General features: G+C 41.4%; 1 protein-coding gene across 1 annotated transcript in view; it reads left to right on the forward strand.

Moving 5' to 3' along the window:
* NMD3 (NMD3 ribosome export adaptor) overlaps positions 1–22,879 on the forward strand; it is a 30,113-nt gene extending 7,234 nt beyond the window's left edge. The window contains exons 5-15 of the mRNA XM_049775979.1: positions 1,776–1,904; positions 2,827–2,917; positions 7,221–7,299; positions 8,858–8,954; positions 10,553–10,670; positions 12,270–12,415; positions 12,763–12,875; positions 15,127–15,199; positions 17,964–18,070; positions 21,105–21,175; positions 22,711–22,879. Of these exons, the coding sequence (XP_049631936.1) occupies positions 1,776–1,904; positions 2,827–2,917; positions 7,221–7,299; positions 8,858–8,954; positions 10,553–10,670; positions 12,270–12,415; positions 12,763–12,875; positions 15,127–15,199; positions 17,964–18,070; positions 21,105–21,175; positions 22,711–22,844 (1,158 nt within the window). The 3' untranslated portion in view covers positions 22,845–22,879. The remainder of the gene's footprint in view (positions 1–1,775; positions 1,905–2,826; positions 2,918–7,220; positions 7,300–8,857; positions 8,955–10,552; positions 10,671–12,269; positions 12,416–12,762; positions 12,876–15,126; positions 15,200–17,963; positions 18,071–21,104; positions 21,176–22,710) is intronic.
* Positions 22,880–24,448: the final 1,569 nt, after the last annotated feature.

Genomic DNA, 24,448 nt, shown 5'->3' on the forward strand with positions numbered 1-24,448 from the left:
AAAAAAAAATTGAATGGGCCATAGTGCCTTCCACTTTCTATTTAAATAAAATAAATGGCATTTGAAAAAAAAAAAAAGCTGAAATCACTAAAAATCTTTCAGGAATTCCAGCCAGCATCTAAGAGAAACTAACAGTCAGAAGAGCACACATGCAAACACACACTGCCGCTACCATAAACACACATGTGCGCGCTACACACTACAAGAGCACCAGCCAGCCAAACAGCAACCCCAACCCTGGCCTGTACTCCAGCGATGAATTTTTACCCCCCACCCCCACTGCTTCTAAATTAGTTGCCTGGGTTCTGTTTGAGAGATTTCTCTGCTTAAAGGGACAAACCTGTTTTCAGGGAGTTACCCAAGAATGTGGAATGCCAGGGAACAAACCGGTAGGCCGCATGCAATGCGGCCATACTATGGCACCAGCCCCCTTTGTTTTTAATCATTTTTATCATTATATATTTATATATAGAAATTCATAAGATTTATAACTGTTCTACGATACATTTTTAAAGCTAATCAAGGGATCTGAGAGATGGTGTGCCTAGGATGAACCACAGTTCGATCCCCAGCGTCCCATATGGTTCCCCAAGCCAGTAGTGATTTCTGAGTACATAGCCAAGACTAACCCCTGAGCATCACTGGATGTGGCCCCCCCCAAAAAAAAGCTAATCAAGGGGCCAGAGAGATAGCATAGTGGTAGGGCGTTTGCCTTGCACATGGCCAACCACCCAACCACAGACACCCTGGTTTGATTCCTAGCCTGCCAGGAGTGACCCAACCCCCACTCTCAATCCCCACAAGAAATGCAGGAAGGAGGGAAAGAAAGAAAGGAAGTATTTTTTTTGGGGGGGGGGCATCACACCCACCAGAGTTCAGGGGTTACTCCTGGCTCTGTCCTCAGAAATCACTCCTGGCAGGCTCGGGGACCATATGGGATGTCTGGATTAGAACCACTGTCCTTCTGTATGCAAGGCAAACGCCCTACCTTTATGCTATCTCTCCAGCCCCAAAAGGAAGTATTTTTTTTATATAATGATTTTTATTTTGATCAAAGTGGATTACATATCTTTCACAGTAATATTTAGGTAAGGAAGTATTTTTTGGGGGCCAGAGAGATAGCATGTAGGTAAGGCGTTTTGCCTTGCATGAGAAACAAAAAACAAGTATTTTTTATTGGGGCCAGAGTAGTGTTGTGAGCCATAAGGTGAGCCGTAAGGCATATGCCTTATGTTTGCTAGCCTAGGTGACGAGCCATGGTTCGATTGCCCTGCATCTCATATGATCCCCCAAGCCAGGAGTGATTTCTGAGTGCATAGCCAGGAGTAACCTCTGAACATCACCGGGTGTAGCTGAAAAACCAAAAAAAAAATTTTTTTTTATTAAGAACAATGAAGGGGGACCAGAGTGATAACACAGCTGCCTTGCACACGGCCAACATAGCATGGACACCAGTTCAAATCCTGGCATCCCAGGGGCAATTTCTGAGCACAGAGCCAGGTGTGGCCCAAAACCCAAAAACAAGGGGCCGGGCGGTGGCGCTGGAGGTAAGGTGCCTGCCTTACCTGCGCTAGCCTTGGAAGGACCGCGGTTCGATCCCCCGGCATCCCATATGGTCCTCCAAGCCAGGAGCGACTTCTGAGCGCATAGCCAGGAGTAACCCCTGAGCGTCACCGGGTGTGGCCCCAAAACAAAAAAAAAACAAACAAAACAAAACAAAACCCAAAAACAAAATAAAAAGAATAATGAAGGAATGTGGTTGTTTTCTTTTTCAGGTGATGAATGGTGCTATCCTTCAGCAAGTGTTTGTAGTGGAATATATTGTTCAGCCACAGATGTGTGGAGACTGCCATAGAGTAGAAGCCAAGGATTTTTGGAAGGCTGTGATTCAAGTGAGGCAAAAGGTAAAGAAAAAAAAAGGTGTATCATCTTGTACTTTGTCACTTGAAAACAGTTAGGAATGTCTCTTCCAAGTTTTTTAGTTACCACAGTTTTCTTTCTAAACGTTCTTTGGGTTTTTTTGGTTTTGTTTTTGTTTGTGATTCTTGGGCCACACCCAGTAGTACTCAGAGTTACTCCTGGCTCTGTTCAGAACTCACGCCTGGCAGGCTTAGGGATCATATGGGATGATGGGGATTGAACACCTGGGTCCTGGGTCAGCAAGGGTACAAAGCAACAACACCCTATCTGCTGTTTTATTGCTCTGGGTCTTAATAGTTTTAAAAATCAGCATGTTGATGGGGCTGGAGAGATAGCACAGCAGTAGGGTGTTTGCCTTGCATGCAGAAGGACAGTGGTTCAAATCCTGGCATCCCGTATGGTCCCCCGAGCCTGCCTGGTGATTTCTTTTTTTTTTTTTTTTTTTTTTTGGTTTTTGGGCCACACCCTGTGACGCTCAGGGGTTACTCCTGGCTATGTGCTCAGAAGTTGCTCCTGGCTTCTTGGGGGACCATATGGGACGCCGGGGGATCGAACCGTGGGGATCGAACCGTGGTCCGTCCTAGGCTAGCGCAGGCAAGGCAGGCACCTTACCTCCAGCGCCACCGCCCGGCCCCCTGCCTGGTGATTTCTGAGCGGAGAGCCAGGAGTTCAGGAGTAGCCCCTGAGTGCTGCTGGGTATAACCCAAAAAAACAAAACAAAAAAAAGTCAGCATGTTGAGCTAAGTGAAGAAGTGGAGCACTTGCCTAGTGCAGTTGTTCGTATTACATGTGGCACCTCCACCTCTTCACCACTCACTAGAAGTCATCTCTAAAAATAAACCTCTCCTTTATTATAGATGGCTTTTATGTTGCCATTTACTGATCCATAAATTCTTTTATATCTAGACTCTACACAAAAAAACTTTCTACTATTTGGAACAATTGATTTTGAAACATGGAATGTATCAGAATACACTTCGTATCAAAGAGATTCATGGTAAGTTAAAATTTAAAAAGACATCCAAGTTTCATTACTTGTATTCAGCTATTTAGTCTTTTATCTTTACTTACACTATCTAAAGTACCAGAATTTTCTGGTAGGAAGAAAACAGTTGTAGTTCTTTATCTGCACTAAGTATTTACTCTGCACAAAATAAATCACATGTGACTAGTACAATTGAGAAAAATAGGATTTTTTTAACACTTTTTTGGGGAAAGGGGGTTTGGGCCACACCTGTCAATTTACAGGGATAACTCGTGTCTTAGCATTCAGGAATCACTCCTGACAGGCTTGGGAGACCATTTGAGATGCTGGAGATTGAACTCAGGTCAACTGTATGCAAGGCAAGCACCTTACCCGCTGTACTGTTGCTCCTGCCACCACCCACCACTTTTTTGAGTTTTTGTTTTGTTTGTCTTGGGGGTACACCCAGCAATACTCGGGTTTTACTCCTGGCTTTTACTCAGGAATTTCTCCCAGCAGTGCTGGGATACCCATACAGGATGCTGGGGATCAAACAGGGTTGGGGCTTTTCAAGCTAAGTGCTGTACCTGCTGTGCTTTCACTCTGGCCCCTACACTTTTCCCCTTGTAATTTGTTTCCATTAAATAGCTACTAGATGAGTAAATCAGTAGCTGTATAATAGAAATTAAAGTGCTGTGTGCTGGTAAATTTGCTGAAATGTTTTTGCAAAGGTCAGTTTCTAAATAGAAAATTTTATAATCTGTAATTTCTTTTATAGTATTTTTGTTTTTTAATATACCTAGAGGCATTTGTGATGGATAAAGTCAGTATGCATTTCTGTACTCAGTAATAAAATTATATACAATTGACATAATTAGATTTCTTGGAGGTAGAAATTATTTTTTCCCCTTTGGTTTTTTTGGGCCACACCCAGTGACGCTTGAGTTACTCCTGGCTATGTGCTCAGAAATTGCCCCTGGCTTGGGGGACCACATGGGACAGTGGGGATTTGGTCTGTCCTAGGTTAGCTCGTGCAAGGCAAACACCCCATTACTTGCACCACTGCTCTGGCCCCTGGAGGTGGAATTTTAAAATTGTAAAATTTCTTTTTCTTCTTCTTTTTCTTTTGGGTTTTGGGTCATACCCGACGGCGCTCAGGCGTTACTCCTGGCTCTACCGTCTTTTCTGCATGCAAGGCAAACACCTTACCTCCATGTTATTTCTCCAGCCCCTAAAATTGTAAAATTTTATAACGGGGCCAGAGAGATAGCATGGAGGTGGAGTGTTTGCCTTGCATGCAGAAGGTCGTTGGTTCGGGCATCCCATATGGTCCCCTGAGCCTGCCAAGAGAGATTTCTGAGCATAGAGCCAGAAGTAACCCCTGGGGCCGGAGAGATAGCATGAGGTAAGGCGTTTACCTTGCATGGAGAAAGTCGGTGGTTCGAATCCCAGCCAGGAGCGATTTCTGAGCGTAGAACCAGGAGTAACCCCTGAGCACTGCTGGTTGTGACCCAAAAACCAAAAAAATAAAAAATAAAAAAACTTTATGCCCATGGATTAATAACATCCCCATTTTTCTTTTCTCATGTATGTGGAATTATGTAGCCTTTGTTCTTTCTGTTTCTGTGACTGTCTTATTTCCTAGCATCATTAGGGTTTAAGGTTTCATTGAAATCACAAATACCTAAAAGTAAGATTGCCAGATTATTTGGGGGTTCTATTTTCAGTGTTCCCATTCTCTTTGCTGTGTATTTATTTGCATACTTATATGCATGCTTAGTTTTGGACAGTGATACTCGCTGGGGAGATGCGCGTTTTAGTGCTTTTGCACAGTGTATTGCTATGCTCTCCTGTGTATAGTTTGTGGTTTCATATATTTGGTCAGTGGAGGTGAGCTCTTGGTCATCTTTATTTGAACATTATTAGGCTGGGGTTCATATATTAGTTTTAGTGCTTGGCCATGCCCAGCTGTATTACACCAGCACCAGGCATCTCAAACTTTAATTTAAATAATTTAAATAAAATAATTTAAATAGAGCAGTCACAAAGAAAGTAAAATGAAGGCTCATTAGTAAAACTGAAAATAGGGACCCAGAGATGGTTCAAGGAAAAAGTATCTGACTTGCTTGGGGCCAGAGTGATAGCAGAGCCGGTAGGGCGTTTACCTGACTTGCGAGCCTGGACCCAAGTTTAAACCCCAGTACCTAAAAGCAGTGATTCTGTCATTTGGAGTCTCCAGCTTTAAAAGTTTGAGATGCCTGGTACTGGTGTAATACAGCTGGGCATGGCCAAGCACTAAAACTAATATATATGAACCCCAGTCTAATAATGTTCAAATAAAGATGACCAAGAGCTCACCTCCACTGACCAAATATATGAAACCACAAACTATACACAGGAGAGCATAGCAATACACTGTGCAAAAGCACTAAAACGCGCATCTCCCCAGCGAGTATCACTGTCCAAAACTAAGCATGCATATAAGTATGCATATAAATACACAGCAAAGAGAATGGGAACACTGAAAATAGAACCCCCAAATAATCTGGCAATCTTACTTTTAGGTATTTGTGATTTCAATGAAACCTTAAACCCTAATATTAGGAATGTATGAAGGTTCCAATTTCTTCATATCTTTTTGTATTTTATTTTTATTTTTGATAAGAGTATCATTTCTGTGGGTCCATGGTTCAGTGCTTTGTCTGGTGATATTCCATTGATGTCTATGTGCTGCTCAGTCCCTGAGGTGACCACCAGGACTAAACCCAATAGGAGTTATAGACTGGAGATTGTTCTGCTGCCTTACACATTCTGTTTGTGTTCCAGCCTTTTGAGCTCTTGACCCATTTATCGATTTTTCAGTCCATACTTTTGTGTGAAATTTAGTATTCCTGTCTATATAGTCAGTACCACAAGTATTTTCTTTTTCTTTCTTTCAAATGTTTTGTTTATGGTAATGTTGATATATTTAGTTCTGGTTTGGGTGGGGCTACACCCAGTGGTGCTCAGGGATTACTTCATGGCTTTGCCATAACTTCATTCTCTCATTACTCTCTCATTACTTCATTCCCACTCATAAATCACTCCTAGTAGGCTCGGAACCCTATAAGCTGCCTGGGATAAAACCTGGATTGACTGCATGCAAGGCAAACACCCTACCCACTGTACTGTTGCTCCGGCCCCTAATTTTTTTTTTGTTTTGTTTTTGTTTTTGTTTTTGGGTCACACCCGGCGGTGCTCAGGGGTTACTCCTGGCTGTCTGCTCAGAAATAGCTCCTGGCAGGCACGGGGGACCATATGGGACACCGGGATTCGAACCAACCACCTTTGGTCCTGGATTAGCTGCTTGCAAGGCAAACGCCGCTGTGCTATCTCTCCGGGCCCGAGGCCCCTAATTTTTTAAGTACATGGTGAGATAAAGATAAAGATCTTGGTTTTATTTTGTTTTGGGGCATACCCGGCGGAGTTCAGTGCTTACTCTTGGCTCTTTGCTAAGGGGCTAGTGAGCTTCAGGGACTATATGGGGTGCTGGAGACTGAATCTGAGTCAGTTGCATACAAAGCAAATATCATACCTACTGAATTCTCAGGCCCCAAAGATCTAAATTCTTATGTGTGTATTTGTGTGTTAGTGTGAGTGAGTGGGTGACACCCAGCTGACTCTGCTCAGGAAAAACATATCGTGCTCAGGGGATGCCAATGATTGAACCAAGATCACTATGTGCAAGGCAAGCGTTTCACTTACTGTGCTATCATTCTGGCCCATTTTCTGTGTGTATTCTATTGTCCTAGTGAGAAAAATATTTACTGAGTTTGATTGACTACAAATATTCTCAAATCTATAATCTAGTAATTTCACACTAAAGTTAGTAATCAGTTTCTTGCAAATTTGTTTGTATTCACATCCTTTTTATTATTTACTTTTTATTATTGCTTTTGAGCTATTTTAGTTTCCTGGTTAACTGAGCGGGTTGGAAGAAAATTTCTAGGGCTAGAATGATAGTATAGTGGTAAGTTCCTTTCCTTGAATGTGGCCGACTCAGATTCAATCCCTAGCATCCCATATTGTCCCTGGTGTCACCAGGAGTGATCCACAGAGCCAAAATCTGGGTGTGGCCCAGAAACAAAACAAACAAAATCTCTAAACTTTTTAGTGTGTGTGGTATGTGTGTATGTGTTGGAATCATACCTAGTGTGATCAGAGATCACTCTTGGTGGGGATTAGGGGACCATATGAGGTGCTGGGGACTGAACCCATGTCAGCCATGTACAAGGCAAGAACCCTTCCCATAGTTCTATCTCCAATCCCTTTAAATATTTTTTTCTTTATTTTAAAGATGGTCTGGATTTCTATTATTCTTCAAAACAACATGCCCAGAAGATGGTAGAATTTCTTCATTGTACAGTTCCCTGTAGGTATGTTCTGAAACTAAATGTGGTTAAGTTTAAAGAATTGAAAATGGATGTAGATCACACCCATTTTTCAAGGTTAGGAAACATTTCTATTGTTGAAACAAAATTATAGGAATACTTAGAATTAGATATTATCCTTTTTTTTTTTTTTTTTTTTTTTTTTAACAAACTAGCCACTTGAAGGGAACTAAGTAGCATTTAAGGCTCTCTTATGAGCTAGACCTCACCCTGTTATATACATTTTAGTGTTGTGTGAGCAATAATACGGTGATTAGGGTGCTTACTCTGATGTAGCCAGAGCAATAAAATGGTAGGTTAGGTTTTTTGCCTCATACATAGCCAACCCAGGTTTGATTCTCTGTAACCCATATGGCCCCTGAGCCTGCCAGGAGTGACTCCAGTGTGTAGAGCCATGAGTAAACTCTGAGCACCTTTGGGTGTGACTGAAAAACAAACAAAATGGGGTGGGGGGGACAAACAAAATAAGCATTGTAGTGCTGAGCCATTATTTAAATAAGACAAAAGAACTGTGGGAATAGAGTATTATAGAAACTCCTCAATATATATATTCTAAACTTATATGAAAAAAATTTTTGTATTCCCTCCCATGTCTCCTCCGCCCTACCCCACAAGAAGGAAATATTTCATAAGTGTATGTTAAAGATGAGATCTAAATGAACAAAGAAAGTTTTGCAGTTCTCATTAGTATGACTCTTAATGGATAGTATATGTCAGGGGTCTCAAACTCAATTTACCTGGGGGCCGCAGGAGGCAAAGTCGGGGTGATCTTTGAGTGCAAAGTCAGTAGTAAGCCTTGAACATTGGGGAGTGTGACCCATACAACTAAAACAAAACAAAACAAAAAAGATTCCTCTAGGGCAGGGCCACAAAATGTTGTACGGAGGGCCACAAAACGGCCCATGGGGGGCCGGGTAGGTGGCGCTGGAGGTAAGGTGTCTGCCTTGCAAGCGCTAGCCAAGGAAGGACCGCGGTTCGATCCCCCGGCGTCCCATATGGTCCCCCCAAGCCAGGGGCAATTTCTGAGCACATAGCCAGGAGTAACCCCTGAGCGTCAAATGGGTGTGGCCCAAAAACCAAAAAAAAAAAAAAAAAAAAAAAAAACGGCCCATGGGCCGCGGGTTTGAGACCCCTAGTATATGTTAACTATAGGTTTAATAGATAAAGTTGAAAATAGACAGCATCATATTAGTTATGGTATGCTTCATCATGGAACTATTTTAGATTGGACAGTTATTCTTTTTTGGGGGGGTTGGTTTTTGGTTTTTGGGTCACATCTGGCAGCGCTCAGGGGTTACTCCTGGCTCTGCTCAGAAAACACTCCTAGCAGGGATGGGGGACCATATGAAAGGCTGGGATTCAAACTACTGTCTGTCCTGAATCAGCTGCATGCAAGGCAAATGCCTTATGCTGTGCTATCTCTCTGGCCCTGGACAGTTTTAAATGAAAATTATTTCTGAGACTGTATAAGGAAAAATCTTTGTCTTTTTATTTGCTCATTAACTTTGTCTTTTTATTATTATTAACTTATTTCTCTTAATAGATACAAAACATCACAGAGATTGATCTCTCAGGATATCCGTAGTAATATATATAATTATAAGAGCACCTTTTCTGTGGAAATTGTTCCAATATGCAAGGTACAATTCATTTATGTCTTTTTTTGGGGTGGGGCTCGTCTAAGATCTGAATCATTTATGTTTTAATTCATGTCTATAGAGTACAATAGTTATTAATTTTTATGTATCATTCCTATTCTCTTTTGTTAACTAAAACTTTAGATGTTCGATGATTTTAGCTATTCAGCTCTTTTTAAAAAAGATGTTAAGTAACATGTTTAGTCCAGAGAGAGCCCTGTTAGAGGCCCAAATTCAATTGCCAGAATGTCCCTGAAACCCCAGCTCTGAATAGCCTCTGAGTACTAAAAATTGTAGCCATCCACTCTCACCCCAAAATAAAAGAAGTCATGCTTAAAATAGTAAATTGGTGGGCTGGAAAGATACCACAGTGGTAGGGCATTTTACCTTGCATGCAGCTAACCCAGGAAGGACTCAGGTTCAATTCCATCATCCCGTATGGTCCCCCAAGCCTGCCAGGAGTAACACCTGAGTGCTGCCAGGTGTGGCTCAAAAACCAAAAAGAAAGAAAACTGACTGCTGAAAGATGTTAAAGTGATATGCATGGTACCCCTTCATTAACAATAGTGCAAACCACAGTGGGGATGGGAGAGAGAGACTAAAATCATTCTTTTAAGAATTACTGGCCATTTGGGGACCAGAGCAATAGCATAGCCTTGCACACAACCAACACAGGACGGATGGTGGTTCGAATCTCCGCATCCCATATGGTCCCCCAAGCCTGCCAGGGGTGATTTCTGAGTATAGAGCCAGGAGTAACCCCTGGGTTCTTCTGGGTGTGACCCCTCTTCCCCCCAAAAAAAAATAAAATAAAAGGAATTACTGGCTGTTTGGTGCTAGCTGAACCTTCTTTGTTACTGTTTTTGTTCATTGATCTTAGTGCACTTCTATGCGAATTTCTCACCTAATTTACTGTGCTCCTACTGGGCTTTCAGTACTCTGAAATTAGAAGGTGTTGTAACTATGTGCTTCAGGAGCTTTGGAACTGGGATGATTCAGCATCGTGGTGTCTCTCTGAGATTAAGTATAAAGTTGGGCCATTTCAATGCCAAAGGATGCTAGGTGGGTGAAGTGCCGATTTCAGCAGGGCAGTGGCTCACCTTACCCCATTCCGAGAAGCCTTCAGAGATCTTAACCCCAAGACCAGGCATACCTAGGACAATTCAGTGGAGAATTGTTCTGTCCCTATCTCTTTAAACTCCATTTTTTTTTTTTTTTTTTTTTTTTTTTTTGGTTTTTGGGCCACACCCGGCGGTGCTCAGGGGTTACTCCTGGCTGTCTGCTCAGAAATAGCTCCTGGCAGGCACGGGGGACCATATGGGACACCGGGATTCAAACCAACCACCTTTGGTCCTGGATCGGCTGCTTGCAAGGCAAACGCCGCTGTGCTATCTCTCCGGGCCCTTAAACTCCATTTTAAAACAGGAAAGTGTAGTTTATTTCTTATTTCTCTAAAGATCGATTCTTTCCCTTACCCCTTTATTGTTGCATACAATTAATAGCATTTTGATTTGAGCAAATGCACCTTAGGTTTATACTGATGAATGTTCATTCTCAGCCTGTTTAGGATTTGTTTCAGTCTAATTATGTTTTATTCCTAGGATAATGTTGTTTGTCTGTCTCCAAAACTGGCACATAGCCTGGGAAATATGAACCAGATTTGTGTGTGTGTTCGAGTAACCAACACTATCCATCTCATAGATCCAAATACTCTACAAGGTAAATTTTGGCATATGCCTTGGTAGTTCTTTTCAGTAAGCAGTTGTAATTTTTGTTAACTTTATATTGGTTTTAGCTAACATTTTTATTATAAACTAAGTCTTATAAAGCTAGATTTTTAAAGCTTTGCTAAATTACCCTGCTAGCTTTTTACTTCAAGAATTAATTCTGTGGGTCGGGCGGTGGCGCTAACGGTAAGGTGCCTGCCTTGCCTGCGCTAGCCTTGGACGGACCGCGGTTCGATCCCCCGGTGTCCCATATGGTCCCCCAAGCCAGGAGCAACTTCTGAGCGCATAGCCAGGAGTAACCCCTGAGCGTTACCGGGTGTGACCCAAAAACCAAAAAAAAAAAAAAAAAAAAAGAATTAATTCTGTGAACTTTAAATATTTTTTTATTTTATTGACTTATTTACCTCATTTGAATTCATTGACAAATTTTAGTGAATCACAAATTTTAGAGTTTGGAACATAGATTTTGGGATCCAGAAGAATACTTAGTATGTAGTTTGAACTAATGTAGGTTTGTTGTTTGTTTTGCTTTGGGGGAGCACAACTGGTGGTGTTCAGGGTCACTCTGTCGGGCTCAGGGGACTACATGTAGTATTGGAGACCAAACATAGGACAGCTGTGTGCGAGACAAATTCTATTTTATTGACTCAAGAATTCAAGCTAATTAGTTATAACAAAGTTTATAATTTTCTCTTTTAAAAGACATTTCTTTGGGGACAGAGAAATATAGTAAGATATAAGAAGCTTGCCTTGCAGACTACCATCCTGAGTTCAATCCCCAGCACCACATTAGTACTTTATGTTCTGCCAAGAGAAAGCTCTGATAACTGAGGGATGTGGTACAAAAACAAACCAAAAAGAGTAAGACTCTTATTGTTAAATGTCTTATAGTAGTAGATACTATTTCCTTCTTCTTGATTGTTTCTCACATATATCCTATAATATAAACTTCTGTTCCACAAAATTGAATTTATGTTTGTATTTCCCAGAAAAATCATTAAAAATTAGAATTTAGGGCCAGAGCTGTGGTGTAGCAGTAAGGTGTTTGCCTTGCACGCAACTGACCTAGGACAGACCACGGTTCGATCCCCTGACATCCCATATGGTCTCCCTATTCAGGAGCAACTTCTGAGCGCATAGCCAGGACAAATCCCTGAGCATCACTGGATGTGGCCCCCCCCCCAAAATAAGAATTTATAGGTCATTTTACAATAATATTTTCAGTACTATGATGGATTTTTCTAATGCCAGTAGTAACTGTATTTTCCTTAAACTAAGCTAAAATACTGGTAAATGTTTCTAAAATGTACATTAACAGCTATAGTAATTAGATAAGATCTAATTATATTTGATCATGTTTAGGAGGCACTTAGCTCTGTGGTACTGTTGTAACTATATAAAACTTGTTTTAGCCTGTGTAAGAAATTTGCAATTAATATATCAAAATATAGATTGACCCAGGAGAGCTGAGGTACCTTTGATTTCTCTTAACCTGATGCTTCCCAATTCATATATAGACCATCTTTAACATGTTCTGATGACTTTTCTAGTACTTTAATTTCCTCCTTTAATGTTGTTTATTTATTCATAGTTGCTGATATTGATGGAAACACTTTTTGGAGTAACCCTTTCAATAGTTTATGTCATCCTAAACAACTAGAAGAGTTTATTGTGATGGAATGCAGCATCATTCAAGATCTAAAGCGCAATGCAGGTGCTGGAATGATATCCAAAAAGGTAAATTCTGGACTGGAGTGATAGCACAGCAATAGGGTGTTTGCCTTGCACATATCCGACCTGAAATGGACCCAGGTTTGATCCCTGGCATCCCATTTGGTCTCCCAAGCCTGCCAGGAGCTATTTCTGAGTGCAGAGCCAGTAGTAACCCCTGCATGCCACTGGGCGTGGCCCGAAAATAAACAAAAAAAAAGAATTTGACATTGTTTTGGAGATCTGAAAAATAAAAAGCAGTGTTTGTCTTTAAAATGAGACTATGAAAACTGAAATTAGTATTATATTGACTTCTCTAGGCAATGTGTTACACTTAGATGTTGAAAAGTGCCTTTTTATTTTTCCTGTTTAAGCATACCCTCGGGGAAGTCTGGGTACAAAAAACGTCTGAGATGGATACAGATAAACAATATTTTTGTCGCACTCATTTGGGACATCTGCTAAATCCTGGAGACCTGGTGTTGGGGTTTGTATGAATTTATAGTATCTCTTTGGTTTTTTTTTTTGTTTTTTTTTTGGTTTTGGTTTGGGGGCCACACCTGGCAGTGCTCAGGGTATGCTGTGCCATTGATCAAATCCTGGTCCAGCCACATGCAAAGCAACCACTGTCTATCAGTTCCAATTTACAGTGTCTTAAACTGCAAACCAGCATTGTAAGTTTTATTTGGTAGTCAACAAACCTGCCTAAAACACTGAAGTATCACTAGAGTTATCCCCAAAAGAATTTGATGTCTGTAGGCTGGAGCAATATCACAGCGGTAGGGCGTTTGTCTTGCATGAGGCCAACCCAGGGTGGTCCCAGGTTCAATCCCCAGTATCCCATATGGTCCCCTGAGCCTGCCAGGAGTGATTTCTGAGCAAAGAGCCAGGAGTAACCCCTGTACGCTGCTGGGTGTGGCCCAAAAACAAAAATAAAGAATTTGGTGGCTGGAGCGATAGCACAGCTGTGTTTGTTTGCCTTGCATGCAACCAACACAGGACGGACCCGGTTTGAATCCTGGCATCCCATATGGTCCTCCAAGTGTGCCGGGAGCGACTTCTGAGCACAGAGCCAGGAGTAACTCCTGAGCATTGCTGGGTGTGACCCAAAAAAAAGAAGTTGATGTCTAGCCAGAAGAAAGTAATGACCACTGATATTTTCAGGTAGTCCAGTTTGAGCTGATAAATCTATGACCTTCTCATAAAGGAGGAGAACAGAATCCTCTTACTGCAAGAACACTAGCAGCCCAATGCTATCCCCAACACCTTCTGATAGAAAGACCCAGCTCAACTACTTAACCTTATCAAGCTTCCCATAATTTGTTTTAGATTTATAAATCCTAGACCAAGTAGGCATAAGACACCTAAATATCTTGTAGTGTCGGTGCAGTAGTATCACAGACAATATAATGGGAAAGTTATATAGTAATCAACCCATCTCTGAGCTTTACCAAACCACAGAAGACACACTAGCACCGAACCACAGCCCCAGTAAGTCCTTAGACACTGATTTAGTAATACCAGGGAGAGATAACAGTTATTTCAAATTGATTCATGTTGATCTAAGATTTGATCATATCAGTTGTCTTTATTTATAAAAACAACTATGAAGTAAATTCGTCTATGTCTGCTTGGAGGTGAGCTGTGGAGGTGAGTGGGTAATGAAATACTGGTGAAAGGACGGTTGTGGATGATGTGATTGGTGTTTAAACATGAAATGCCTAAAATGACTGTATTATGAACAACTTGTCAAATCAGTGTTACAATAAAAATTAGAGAAAAACAATTTGATGTCTGAGCTGAAGCAATAGTACAGCAGGTAGTCCACTTGACTCGCAGGAGCCCATCAAGTTGGATTCCTGGCATTCCATGTGGTCCTGTGAGTCTATCAGGAGTGATCCCTGAGTGCAGAGCCAGAAGCAGTAAGCCCTGAGCACTGCCAAGTGTGTCCTTAAAAGAAATAGAATTTGGGTCTGGAGAGATAGCACAGCGGCGTTTGCCTTGCAAGCAGCTGATCCAGGACCAAAGGTGGTTGGTTTGAATCCCGGTGTCCCATATGGTCCCCCGTGCCTGCCAGGAGCTATTTCTGAGCAGACAGCCTGGAGTAGCCCCTGAGCACCGCTGGGTGTGACCCAAAAACCAAAAAAAAAAGAAATAGAATTTGATGTTTTATAAACTTGGTTTATTATTACTCACTTTATTATTAATAGCTCAGTTAAACTATAAGTTGGACAGAAAGCCATAAGAGATATTTATTCTAAGACTGTAATTGAACCATGAAGTTGTGTGGTTAGGTCAAATTCAGTTTTTTGGTGGTGGGGTATAGATAATTTTTATTATGATATGTTGCTGCGCAAATATTTTTAAATATAGCAGCCTTAGTCAGGAGTAACCCATGAGCATCACCGGGTGTGGCCCAAAAACCAAAATAAATGAATAAATAAATAAGTAAATAAAACATAGCAGCCTTATACTGGAGGTGTGTGTGTATATGTGTATACATATATAATGATGCATATAAGTATGAGGTAAGAAGGACAATAATAGATAGAGCTGTATTAGAATCTTATTAGATCCTATAAAGTTAATTTCAACAATATAATAATAAATGGTATGGCTTGTAAAGTGGGAAAACCTAGTAACTTTTAGGTCATTACAAATTAAGATTTTTCTCATAATAAATAAAGTAAAAAAAATTAAGATTTTTGTTATTAATTGTTCAATTATTTTTATTTCAGATTTGATTTGGCCAACTGTAACATAAATGATGAATATGTCAACAAAATGGACTCAAATAGAGTCCCAGATGTGGTAAGGGTTTAAAATTTTCCCTTTGTTTCTATTAAAGAGAAATAATGTGAGATCCGGAGCATTTGCCTTGCACACAGCTGACTCAGGACACACCCAGGTTCAATTCCGGCATCCCTATGGTTCCCCGAATCTGTCAGAAGCAAATTCTGAGCAAAGAGCCAGGAATAGGGCCGGGCGGTGGCGCTGGAGGTAAGGTGCCTGCCTTGCCTGCGCTAGTCTAGGACGGACCGTGGTTCGATCCCCCGGTGTCCCATATGGTCCCCCAAGCCAGGAGCGACTTCTGAGCGCATAGCCAGGAGTAACCCCTGAGCATCACCGGGTGTGGCCCAAAAACCAAAAAAAAAAAAAAAAAAAGAGCCAGGAATAACCCCTGAGCGCCACCGGGTGTAACCCAAACACCCCCCCCCCCCCAAAAAAAAAGATAAATGATGTGGACCACAGTGATAGTACAGCAGGTATGGAGTTTTCCATGCACATGCTGATCCAGGTTCAATCCCTGGCTTCCCATATGGTCTCCCAAACACTACCAGGAGTAACCCCTAAACATTGTTGGGTGTGGGCCAGAAAACAGAGAGAGAGAGAAATGGTGTGATTCTATGGGAAGGATGTACTGATTCACACTTTTAAAATAGAAAATACATTTAGAAGCTTACTTTTGAAATTACAATTGTAGTGTAATTGCAATGCTATCGTTTTAAATATATTTTGATGAGGAGAATCCAAGATCTATTCAGTTTTTGGTGTTTTTGTTTTTTTGTTTTTGTGCCACACCCAGCGGCTTCAGGGATTACTCCTGGCAGGCTTGGGGGACCATATGGGATGCTAGGAACCAAATCGAACCCGGATTCATTGCAGGTCAGCTGCCTGCAAGAAAAACACCCTGAGCCCGGAGAGATAGCACAGCAGCGTTTGCCTTGCAAGCAGCCGATCCAGGACCAAAGGTGGTTGGTTCGAATCCTGGTGTCCCATATGGTCCCCTGTGCCTGCCAGGAGCTATTTCTGAGCAGACAGCCAGGAATAACACCCTGAGCACTGCTGGGTGTGACCCAAAAACTAAAAAAAAAAAAAAAAGAAAAAGAAAAACACCCTGCTATCACTGTGCTATCACTCCAGACCCAATTTATTCAGTTTTTGTAATAATCAAATTTTCAGTCTCAAAAACTTGGTATTTCATGTAATAAAACTAAGGAAGGGGCTTAGGAACTGTATTGGGTGGATAAAGGCATACTTTTGGTGTGGTAAAATATACCTAAAATATTAATATTGCTAGTATAGATTGAATATTTATAAAAATAGATATCATTTAAAAATTTAAAAATACCCAGGCTGAGGAGCTATTTCTGAGCATACAGCCAGGAGTAACCCCTGAGCAACACCAAGTGTGGCCCAAAAACCAAAAAATAAATAAATACCCAGGCTGGAGCGATACCACAGAAGTAGGGCATTTGCCTTGCAGGTGACTGACCTAGGACAGACATGGGTTCGATCCCCGGCACCCCATATGGTCTCCCAGACAGGAGCAATTTCAGAGAGCATAGCCAGGAGTAACCCCTGGACGTTGCCAGGTGTGGCCCCTCCCAAAAAACAAAAACAAACAAATTTAAAATACCAAAAAAAAGTGTTGGGCCAGAAAGATAACAGTGGTAGGGCATTTGCCTTGCACGTGGCCAGTATGAAATGGACCCGGGTTCAATCATCCCATGTGATCCTCTGAGCCTGCCAGGAGTTAATTTCTGAGTTAAGAGCCAGGATTAACCCCTGAGCACCACAATTTTAAATACACTGTTAGTTTAAAATGATGGCTTTTAGGCATTGGAGAGTACACACTGCTAAGTTACTTGCCTTGCATACAACCATTGAATATCCAGCATCCCTTATGAATCGATTTTCAAACCCTAGCTGGTGTGATCCCTCAGCACAGAGCCAGGAGTAAGCCCTGAGCACCACTGGATATGACAAAAAAATAAAAATGATTTTTTAAATAAAAATTATCACAATTAAAAAAATGATTTTTTTTTTGGTGCCTGAGAGAGTACAGTGGAGAGTGAATGTCTTGATCCCTGGCTTCTAGTACCGTCCCGAGAACCGCTAAATGTTTATCCTGAGTGCCGAGCTAAGAGTAACGCTTAAGAATTGCCAGATGAGACCTCGCAAACAAGCCAGGAGCGACTTCTGAGCACATAGCCAGGAGTAACCCCTGAGCGTTACTGGGTGTGGCCCAAAAACCAAAAAAAAAATAAATAAATAAAAAATAAAAAAATAAAAAATTTTTTTATTATTTTTTTAGAATGTATTTGAGGTATATTCTTCTAGATATATAAAGACATTCAGTATAAAAACTGCTGTTCAGATTTGGTTTTGGCCCTTATCTAGCTGTGTTTAGGGGTTATTCCTGGTTCTGTTTTCAGAAATTACTACTGGAAGTTTGTGAGGACCATATGGGATGTCGGGATCAAATCTGGGTTGGCCACATGTAACACATACCTGCTGTGCTATCGTTCCAGCCCACCAGTTTTGAATATAATTATTATTTAAAATTATCTCTAGGGCTGGAGAGATAGTACAGTGGCCAGTATGTTTGCCTTTCATGTAACCTGCCTTGTCTGCTTACTTGTTTTGGGGCTTCCTTCCTCCTTTCCTTCTCCCTTCCTTCCCCTTCTTCTTTCTCTTTCTTCCTCCTTTCCTCCTTTCTCTCTCCTTTCCTCCCTCCTGATTACCTAAAATGTCAGTTTCTGACTTTTGCAAATGTTTCTGCTACTTTTAGGTATTAATTAAGAAGAGTTATGACCGAACCAAACGACAGCGCCGTAGAAACTGGAAACTTAAAGAGCTTGCAAGAGATAGAGAAAACATGGATACAGATGATGAAAGGTTCTACTTTTTTCCATCAGATGTTTTATGCTGTCTCAAAGGGAAACCCTTACGTGAAGTTTTTGTGGTTTTTAAAAAATATTTTGTGGAAAAATCACAAAATTGATCTTTGTGCAATATTGATTTTAATATCCATAATGTTGATTATATAGTGCCATTTTGCACAGATTAATTTACTTCCTGGGTTATGACCTCAAAATTAGAATGTTGCTATTAACAATTCCTAATGAACATGTCAAGTACCAGTTGACTACTCATGGCTTAGAATCAAAATAGCTCATTGATCGGCTGGAGATACAGTACAGTACTTGCTTTTCAACTGGCTAATTCAGGTTCAGTCCTGGGCAATCTACATTTGCTACAAGTATACTTGAGCACTGCTGGATGTGGCCCAAAAATAAATAAATGAGAATAGTTTAAAATTGTCATGTAGTCTGAGAAGAAAACATTTCTAAAGTATCAGTATAATTTAAAATTGTATATATGTATAGTACCAAATTTATTAGATATTGTAAATAACTGTTTAGCTGTTATACCAGTAATCTTCATTTTGGTTATTGAAAGAGTAGGTAGGACAAGAGCTTTTGTGTGGTTTATGCACATGTCATTCTAGCACCACAAATACCACCAAATGTGCCCATTTCCTTCCCTCTCATTCCTATCCTCAAATTCAGTTCTGTGGACCACTGTTCTTCCATATAATATCACCACATAATACACCAGTTGTGTATTTGAGTCATAAATTTGTAGGATTTTTTTTGGGGGGGGGTTGCTGGTTTGTGGGGTTCCTCAAACTGTAAAGCATTTCACAGCAACTGAAGTGGCAGCTCTTGAGTCATCTCTTGCTTCTTTGGTAGAAATGGCCATGACGGGCTGGTGTGGTGGCGCTAGAGGTAAGGTGTCTGCCTTGCCAGTGCTAGCCTAGGATAGACCGCGGTTCAATCCCCCGGCATCCCATATGGTCCCCCAAGCCAGGAGCGACTTCTGAGCGTAACCCCTAAGAGTCAACAGGTGTGGCCCAAAAACCAAAAAAAAAAAAAAAAAAAAAAAGAAATGGCCATGATGGCAATGTGTGGGCTTTCTTGGTAGATGCAGTACTTTGGGAGTACCTCTGGCATCCCATATGGTTTCCCAAGCCTGCTGAGAATAATACTTAGTGCAAAGTCAGGAGTAAGCCCTGAGTACCACCAACTTTGGTCCCCCGCCCCCAATTTAAAAATAAACCAAATTTTGTAGTTCATTCTTTTTTTTTTCTTCTTTTTTTTTTGGTTTTTGGGTTACTTCTGGCTCTATGCTCAGAAATCGCCCCTGGCAGGCACGGGACCATATGGGATGGGATGCCAGGATTCGAACCACTGTCCTTCTCTATGCTATCTCTCCAGCCTGTAGTTCTTTTTTTTGTTGTTGTTGTTTTGTTTTGGGGCCACACCCGGCGGTGCTCAGGGGTTACTCCTGGCTGTCTGCTCAGAAATAGCTCCTGGCAGGCACGGGGGACCATATGGGACACCGGGACTCAAACCAACCACCTTTGGTCCTGGATCGGCTGCTTGCAAGGCAAACGCCGCTGTGCTATGTCTCTGGGCCCCAGCCTGTAGTTCTAAGCAAAAGTCAGGTGTGGAAATTAAATGTTAAGACTGTTAGCTTTATCTATATATCATGGATGAAATAATTGTATACGTTAGAAATTGTTAAGGTGCAAGGGGACGGAGAAATAGCATGGAGGTAGGGCATTAGCCTTGCATACAAAAGGACGGTGTTTCAAATCCTGGCAACCCACATGATCCCCTGAGCGATTTCTGAGCATAGAGCCAGGAGTGACCCCTGAGTGCTGCCAGGTATGACCAAAAACCAAAGAAAAAAAAGAAATTGTTATGCATGGGGCCACAGAGATAGCAGTGGTAGGGCGTTTGCCTTGCACACAGCAACCCAGGATGGACCTGGGTTTGATCCCCCAGGACCTGTCAGGGATGATTTCTGAGCACAGCCAGGAGTAACCCCTGAATGCCACCGGGTGTTACCCAACCCCCCCCCCCAATTTACTTTTTAGAACATATTTTAGTTGTTAAAAATGAAGAAACGGGGGGCCGGAGAGATAGCATGGAGGTAAGGCGTTTGCCTTTCATGCAGGAGGTCATCGGTTCGAATCCCGGCGCCCCATATGGTCCCCTGTGCCTGCCAGGAGCAATTTCTGAGCCTGGAGCCAGGAATAACCCCTGAGCACTGCCAGGTGTGACAAAAAACCAAAAAAAAAAAAAAATGAAGAAACGGGGGCGGGGGTGGAGAGATAGCACAGTGGCAGGGCATTTTGCCTTGGACGTGGTTAACCCAGACTGATGGTGGTTCAATTCCTGGCATCCCATATATGGTCCCCAAGCCTGCCACGATCGATTTCTGAGCACAGAGCCAGGAGTGAGTAACCCCTGAGCACCACCAGGTGTGACCCAAAAACCAAATTAAAAAAAAAAGGGCTGAAAAGTGTGAAACAGTTTGCAAACAACTGACCCAAGTCAGTCCCTGGATCCTGTATGGTCCCCTGAGCCCATATGGAATGATTCCTGAGTGCAGAGTAACCCCTGAGCACTGCTGGGTATGACCCAAAAATAACAAAAAATGAAGAAATGCCTTTTACTTCTTTAATATAAAACTTCCTTTAAAAAAAAAAAACAAACTTCTTTTTATAAAAAGCTTTTTTTAACACATTTTATTATACATGCATACATACATATATGAATATATGCATAAATATATTAAGTTTAGGCACCACGATTTACAAAACTGTTGATAAGTTTCAGGCATTCTATATTCAAACTGCAAACTTAGACCAGTGGCAGCATCCCTCCATTAATAACCCTAGGTTTCCGCTCGATCCCCAGCCACCTCCTTACCAGCTTCACTATTTCCATTATAATAGTTTCGGACACATGTTCATAATACTGCTGGCTCAAATGGTTTTGAGGTAACATTAGCTTACTTGTACTGCAACAAAATATCCAAGGAAGAGAAAATATTTAAATATTTCTTTATCTTTTCATAGGCACTACCAAGACTTTCTTGAGGATCTTGAAGAAGATGAAGCAATTAGAAAAAATGTCAACATTTACAGAGGTTGGTTTATGGGAATGCTTTAACATCTTTTGTGTATAGAAAACGATACTCCAGTATAAGTACCTTGAAGTTTGATTCTATCTGACTCTTTATTTGTTTATTGAACTAAACCAAAATCCCGAGGTAAAAAAATAAATAAATAAAAAAAATAAAAAACCATTTTTCTGGCACCAGAGAGATAGTACAGCTTTAGGGCGTTTGCCTTGTACACAGCCAACCCAGGACAAACGAGCCTGTCCCCCGAGCCTGCCAGATACGAGCCAAAAACAAAAAACCAAAAACATTTTCCTACCCCATTTCCTAAAGATGCACTGATAATATTTAACATTATGTTTCAATTAGATGTGTTGGTAATAATTGCTTGCAAGCTAAATAATAATCTAACACCATTTCAATGATTAGAATTCATTATCAATGGTTCAGTTTTGAATTCCTCATTAGGTTGTATACACACATGTATATGCAAATAAGCATTTTAGGAATCCGGACTTAATACTTTTTTTGGGGGGGGGTTACACCTGGCAGCGCTCAGGGGTCACCCCTGGCTCTGCTCAGAAATCGCCCCGGCAGGCACAGGGATGCCCGGATTTGAACCACCATCCTTCTGAATGAAAGGCAAATGCCTTAACTCCATGCTATCTTTCCAGCCCCCAGGCTTAATACTCTTAAGGCATTTGCCTTGCACACAATCAATTTGGGTTCAATCCCAGCATCCCATCTGGTTCCCCAAGCCCTACCAGGAGTGATTTTTTTTTTTTTTGGTTTTTGGGTCACACCTGGCAGTGCTCAAGTTACTCCTGGCTCTATGCTCAGAAATCACTCCTGGGAGGCTCGGGGGACCATATGGGATCCTGGGATTCGAACCAATGACCTTCTGCATGAAAGGCAAAAGCCTTAACTTCCATGCTATATCTCCAGCCCTGAAGAATGATTCTTTTTTTTTTTTTTGGTTTTTGGTTTTTGGGCCACACCCAGCGGTGCTCAGGGGTTACTCCTGGCTGTCTGCTCAGAAATAGCTCCTGGCAGGCACGGGGGACCATATGGGACACCAGGATTCGAACCAGCCACCTTTGGTCCTGGATCGGCTGCTTGCAAGGCAAATGCTGCTGTGCTATCTCTCTGGGCCCTGAAGAGCGATTCTTTTTTTTGTTTGTTTTTGGGCCACACCCGGTAATGCTCAGGGGTTACTCCTGGCTATGTGCTCAGAAGTTGCTCCTGGCTTGGGGGACCATTTGGGACGCCGGGGGATCAAACTGTGGTCCGTCCAAGGGTAGCGCAGGCAAGGCAGGCACCTTACCTCTTGCGCCACCGCCCGGCCCCAAGAGTGAGTCTTGATTGCAGAGCCAGGAGTCAAACCTGAGCACCACCAGGTGTGGCCCAAAAACAAGCACAGCAAAGTTACTGACCCTCAGACTAATAGAAATTAAGTCAAGATATTTATATATGATATGAAAGCTTCAAGATGTAATCTGGCTGAATAGTAGTAATATAGTGTGTGACTGTTATTTACATATCTGTATTTGAAACCCTCATAGATGCAGCCATTCCTGTGGAAAGTGACACTGATGATGAAGGAGCACCTCGAATTAGTCTGGCTGAGATGCTTGAAGACCTTCATATTTCCAAAGATGCTACTGGCGAAGAAGGTGCATCAATGATGACACAATGAATTACTATGGTTTCCATGTTGTTGAGGTTAGGATATGTAAAAAGACACTTGTTTGATCTCTGCCTTCATATGAAAAATAATTTAACCTTAAGACTTAATATGATCCAATGTGTTCATTCAAAGTATTACAAGTGGCCCAGTGCCTTTGAGGTTTTAGATTTTAACAAGGATTATAAAGAATATAATTATTAGAAATATTTTTGACTATTTAACAGTAGAATTTGCTTTACTGCTGCTATTTCTGTCAGTTGTTTCTGGTGTCTGCTCAGGGCTTGTTTCTAGCAGTGTTTGGGACTAGTTTAGTACCAGGGATTAAAACTGCATTCAGAGGATGCACTCAGTAATTTGATTTTGCTTTCCATCCCTCATTTTGCTTATGAGAAACTAGTATTTTGCATACCTTAGCATTGGATTTATAAGCTCAGAAGTCTGGGCCAGGGACATGAATGGACTGGAGTGCTTGCTTTGTGTGCTGGAACTCCAGTACCCCTGAGAAGCCCCTGAACAGTAACTATTCTAGGGCACTTTTAAGATTATTTTTATGTCCCCAGGATAAGAAGTTGGGGTGGGTTCAGCTATTACTATACAGACAGCAGAAAAAATGTTTTAGCGGAGTTCCACAGCACTGAGCATTGGGTTATCTGAATTCTTATTGCAGAAGAAAATATAAAGTATTTATTGATTTCTGGGCCTGAGCAGTTATTTAATGATTTCTAACAAACTTTGATTACTAAAGGATTAAATAATACTTTGTACTTTATAGTTTTGTCTAGACAGCAGATTAGGACATTAGTTGCTTTTATCATAAAATTGTCTTGAAGAGTGTCGGAGAGATAGCACAGCGATAGGGCGCTTGCCTTGCATGCAGCCAATCCAGGACAGTGGTTCAAATCCTGGCATCCCATATGGTCCCCCGAGCCTGCTAGGGGCGATTTCTGAGCTCAGAGCCAGGAGTAACCGGAGCGCCGCTGGTGTAACCCAAAAACAAAAAAATTGTCTTGAGGAATAAAGAATCTAAGTTAGAGGTGAAATGATAAAAAATTCTGTTTTAAAAACACAATTCAACTTTAATCAAAAACGATTTCCACATCTTTTGAAGAAAAATGGAATTTTAGATTTCTTAAGAATGAAATATTTAAGTGCTATTTCTGTATCAATTCTATGTCTACCGCGAAAAATATTGAGCAGATGCTGAACAAAACATTTTCCGTTATTAAGGATTGCACTCCCCAAGTCTTAAGTCATAAATAAAGGCCTGAACTTTCTTTGGTGGCTCTTTTTCTGTCTACATACTTCATTTATGGGCATTACTTCATCTGTGTCAAGGTTATATATAAATTTTTATTGAGGTAACGTTGCTTTACATCATTGTCTGTGTCAGATGTATATTCTCATCAATTTGGTGGCTGAAAATTCTGGGATCTTTTTGAGTGGAATGGAGTAGGAGTAGCCTCCCCTCCACAATTAGTCCCTATTCCTCCTTCCAGAAGCCTGGCCTGCTACACGCACCCTATAGCTGACACCATGTAAATTCACTGGCCGGCTCCACAGATTCACTATTCTCAGAAGAGATACCAAGTAAGCTGCTCAAATTAATGGATGCA

The sequence above is a fragment of the Suncus etruscus genome, chromosome 6, assembly GCF_024139225.1.
Source record: "Suncus etruscus isolate mSunEtr1 chromosome 6, mSunEtr1.pri.cur, whole genome shotgun sequence".
Classification (NCBI taxonomy): Eukaryota; Metazoa; Chordata; class Mammalia; order Eulipotyphla; family Soricidae; genus Suncus; species Suncus etruscus.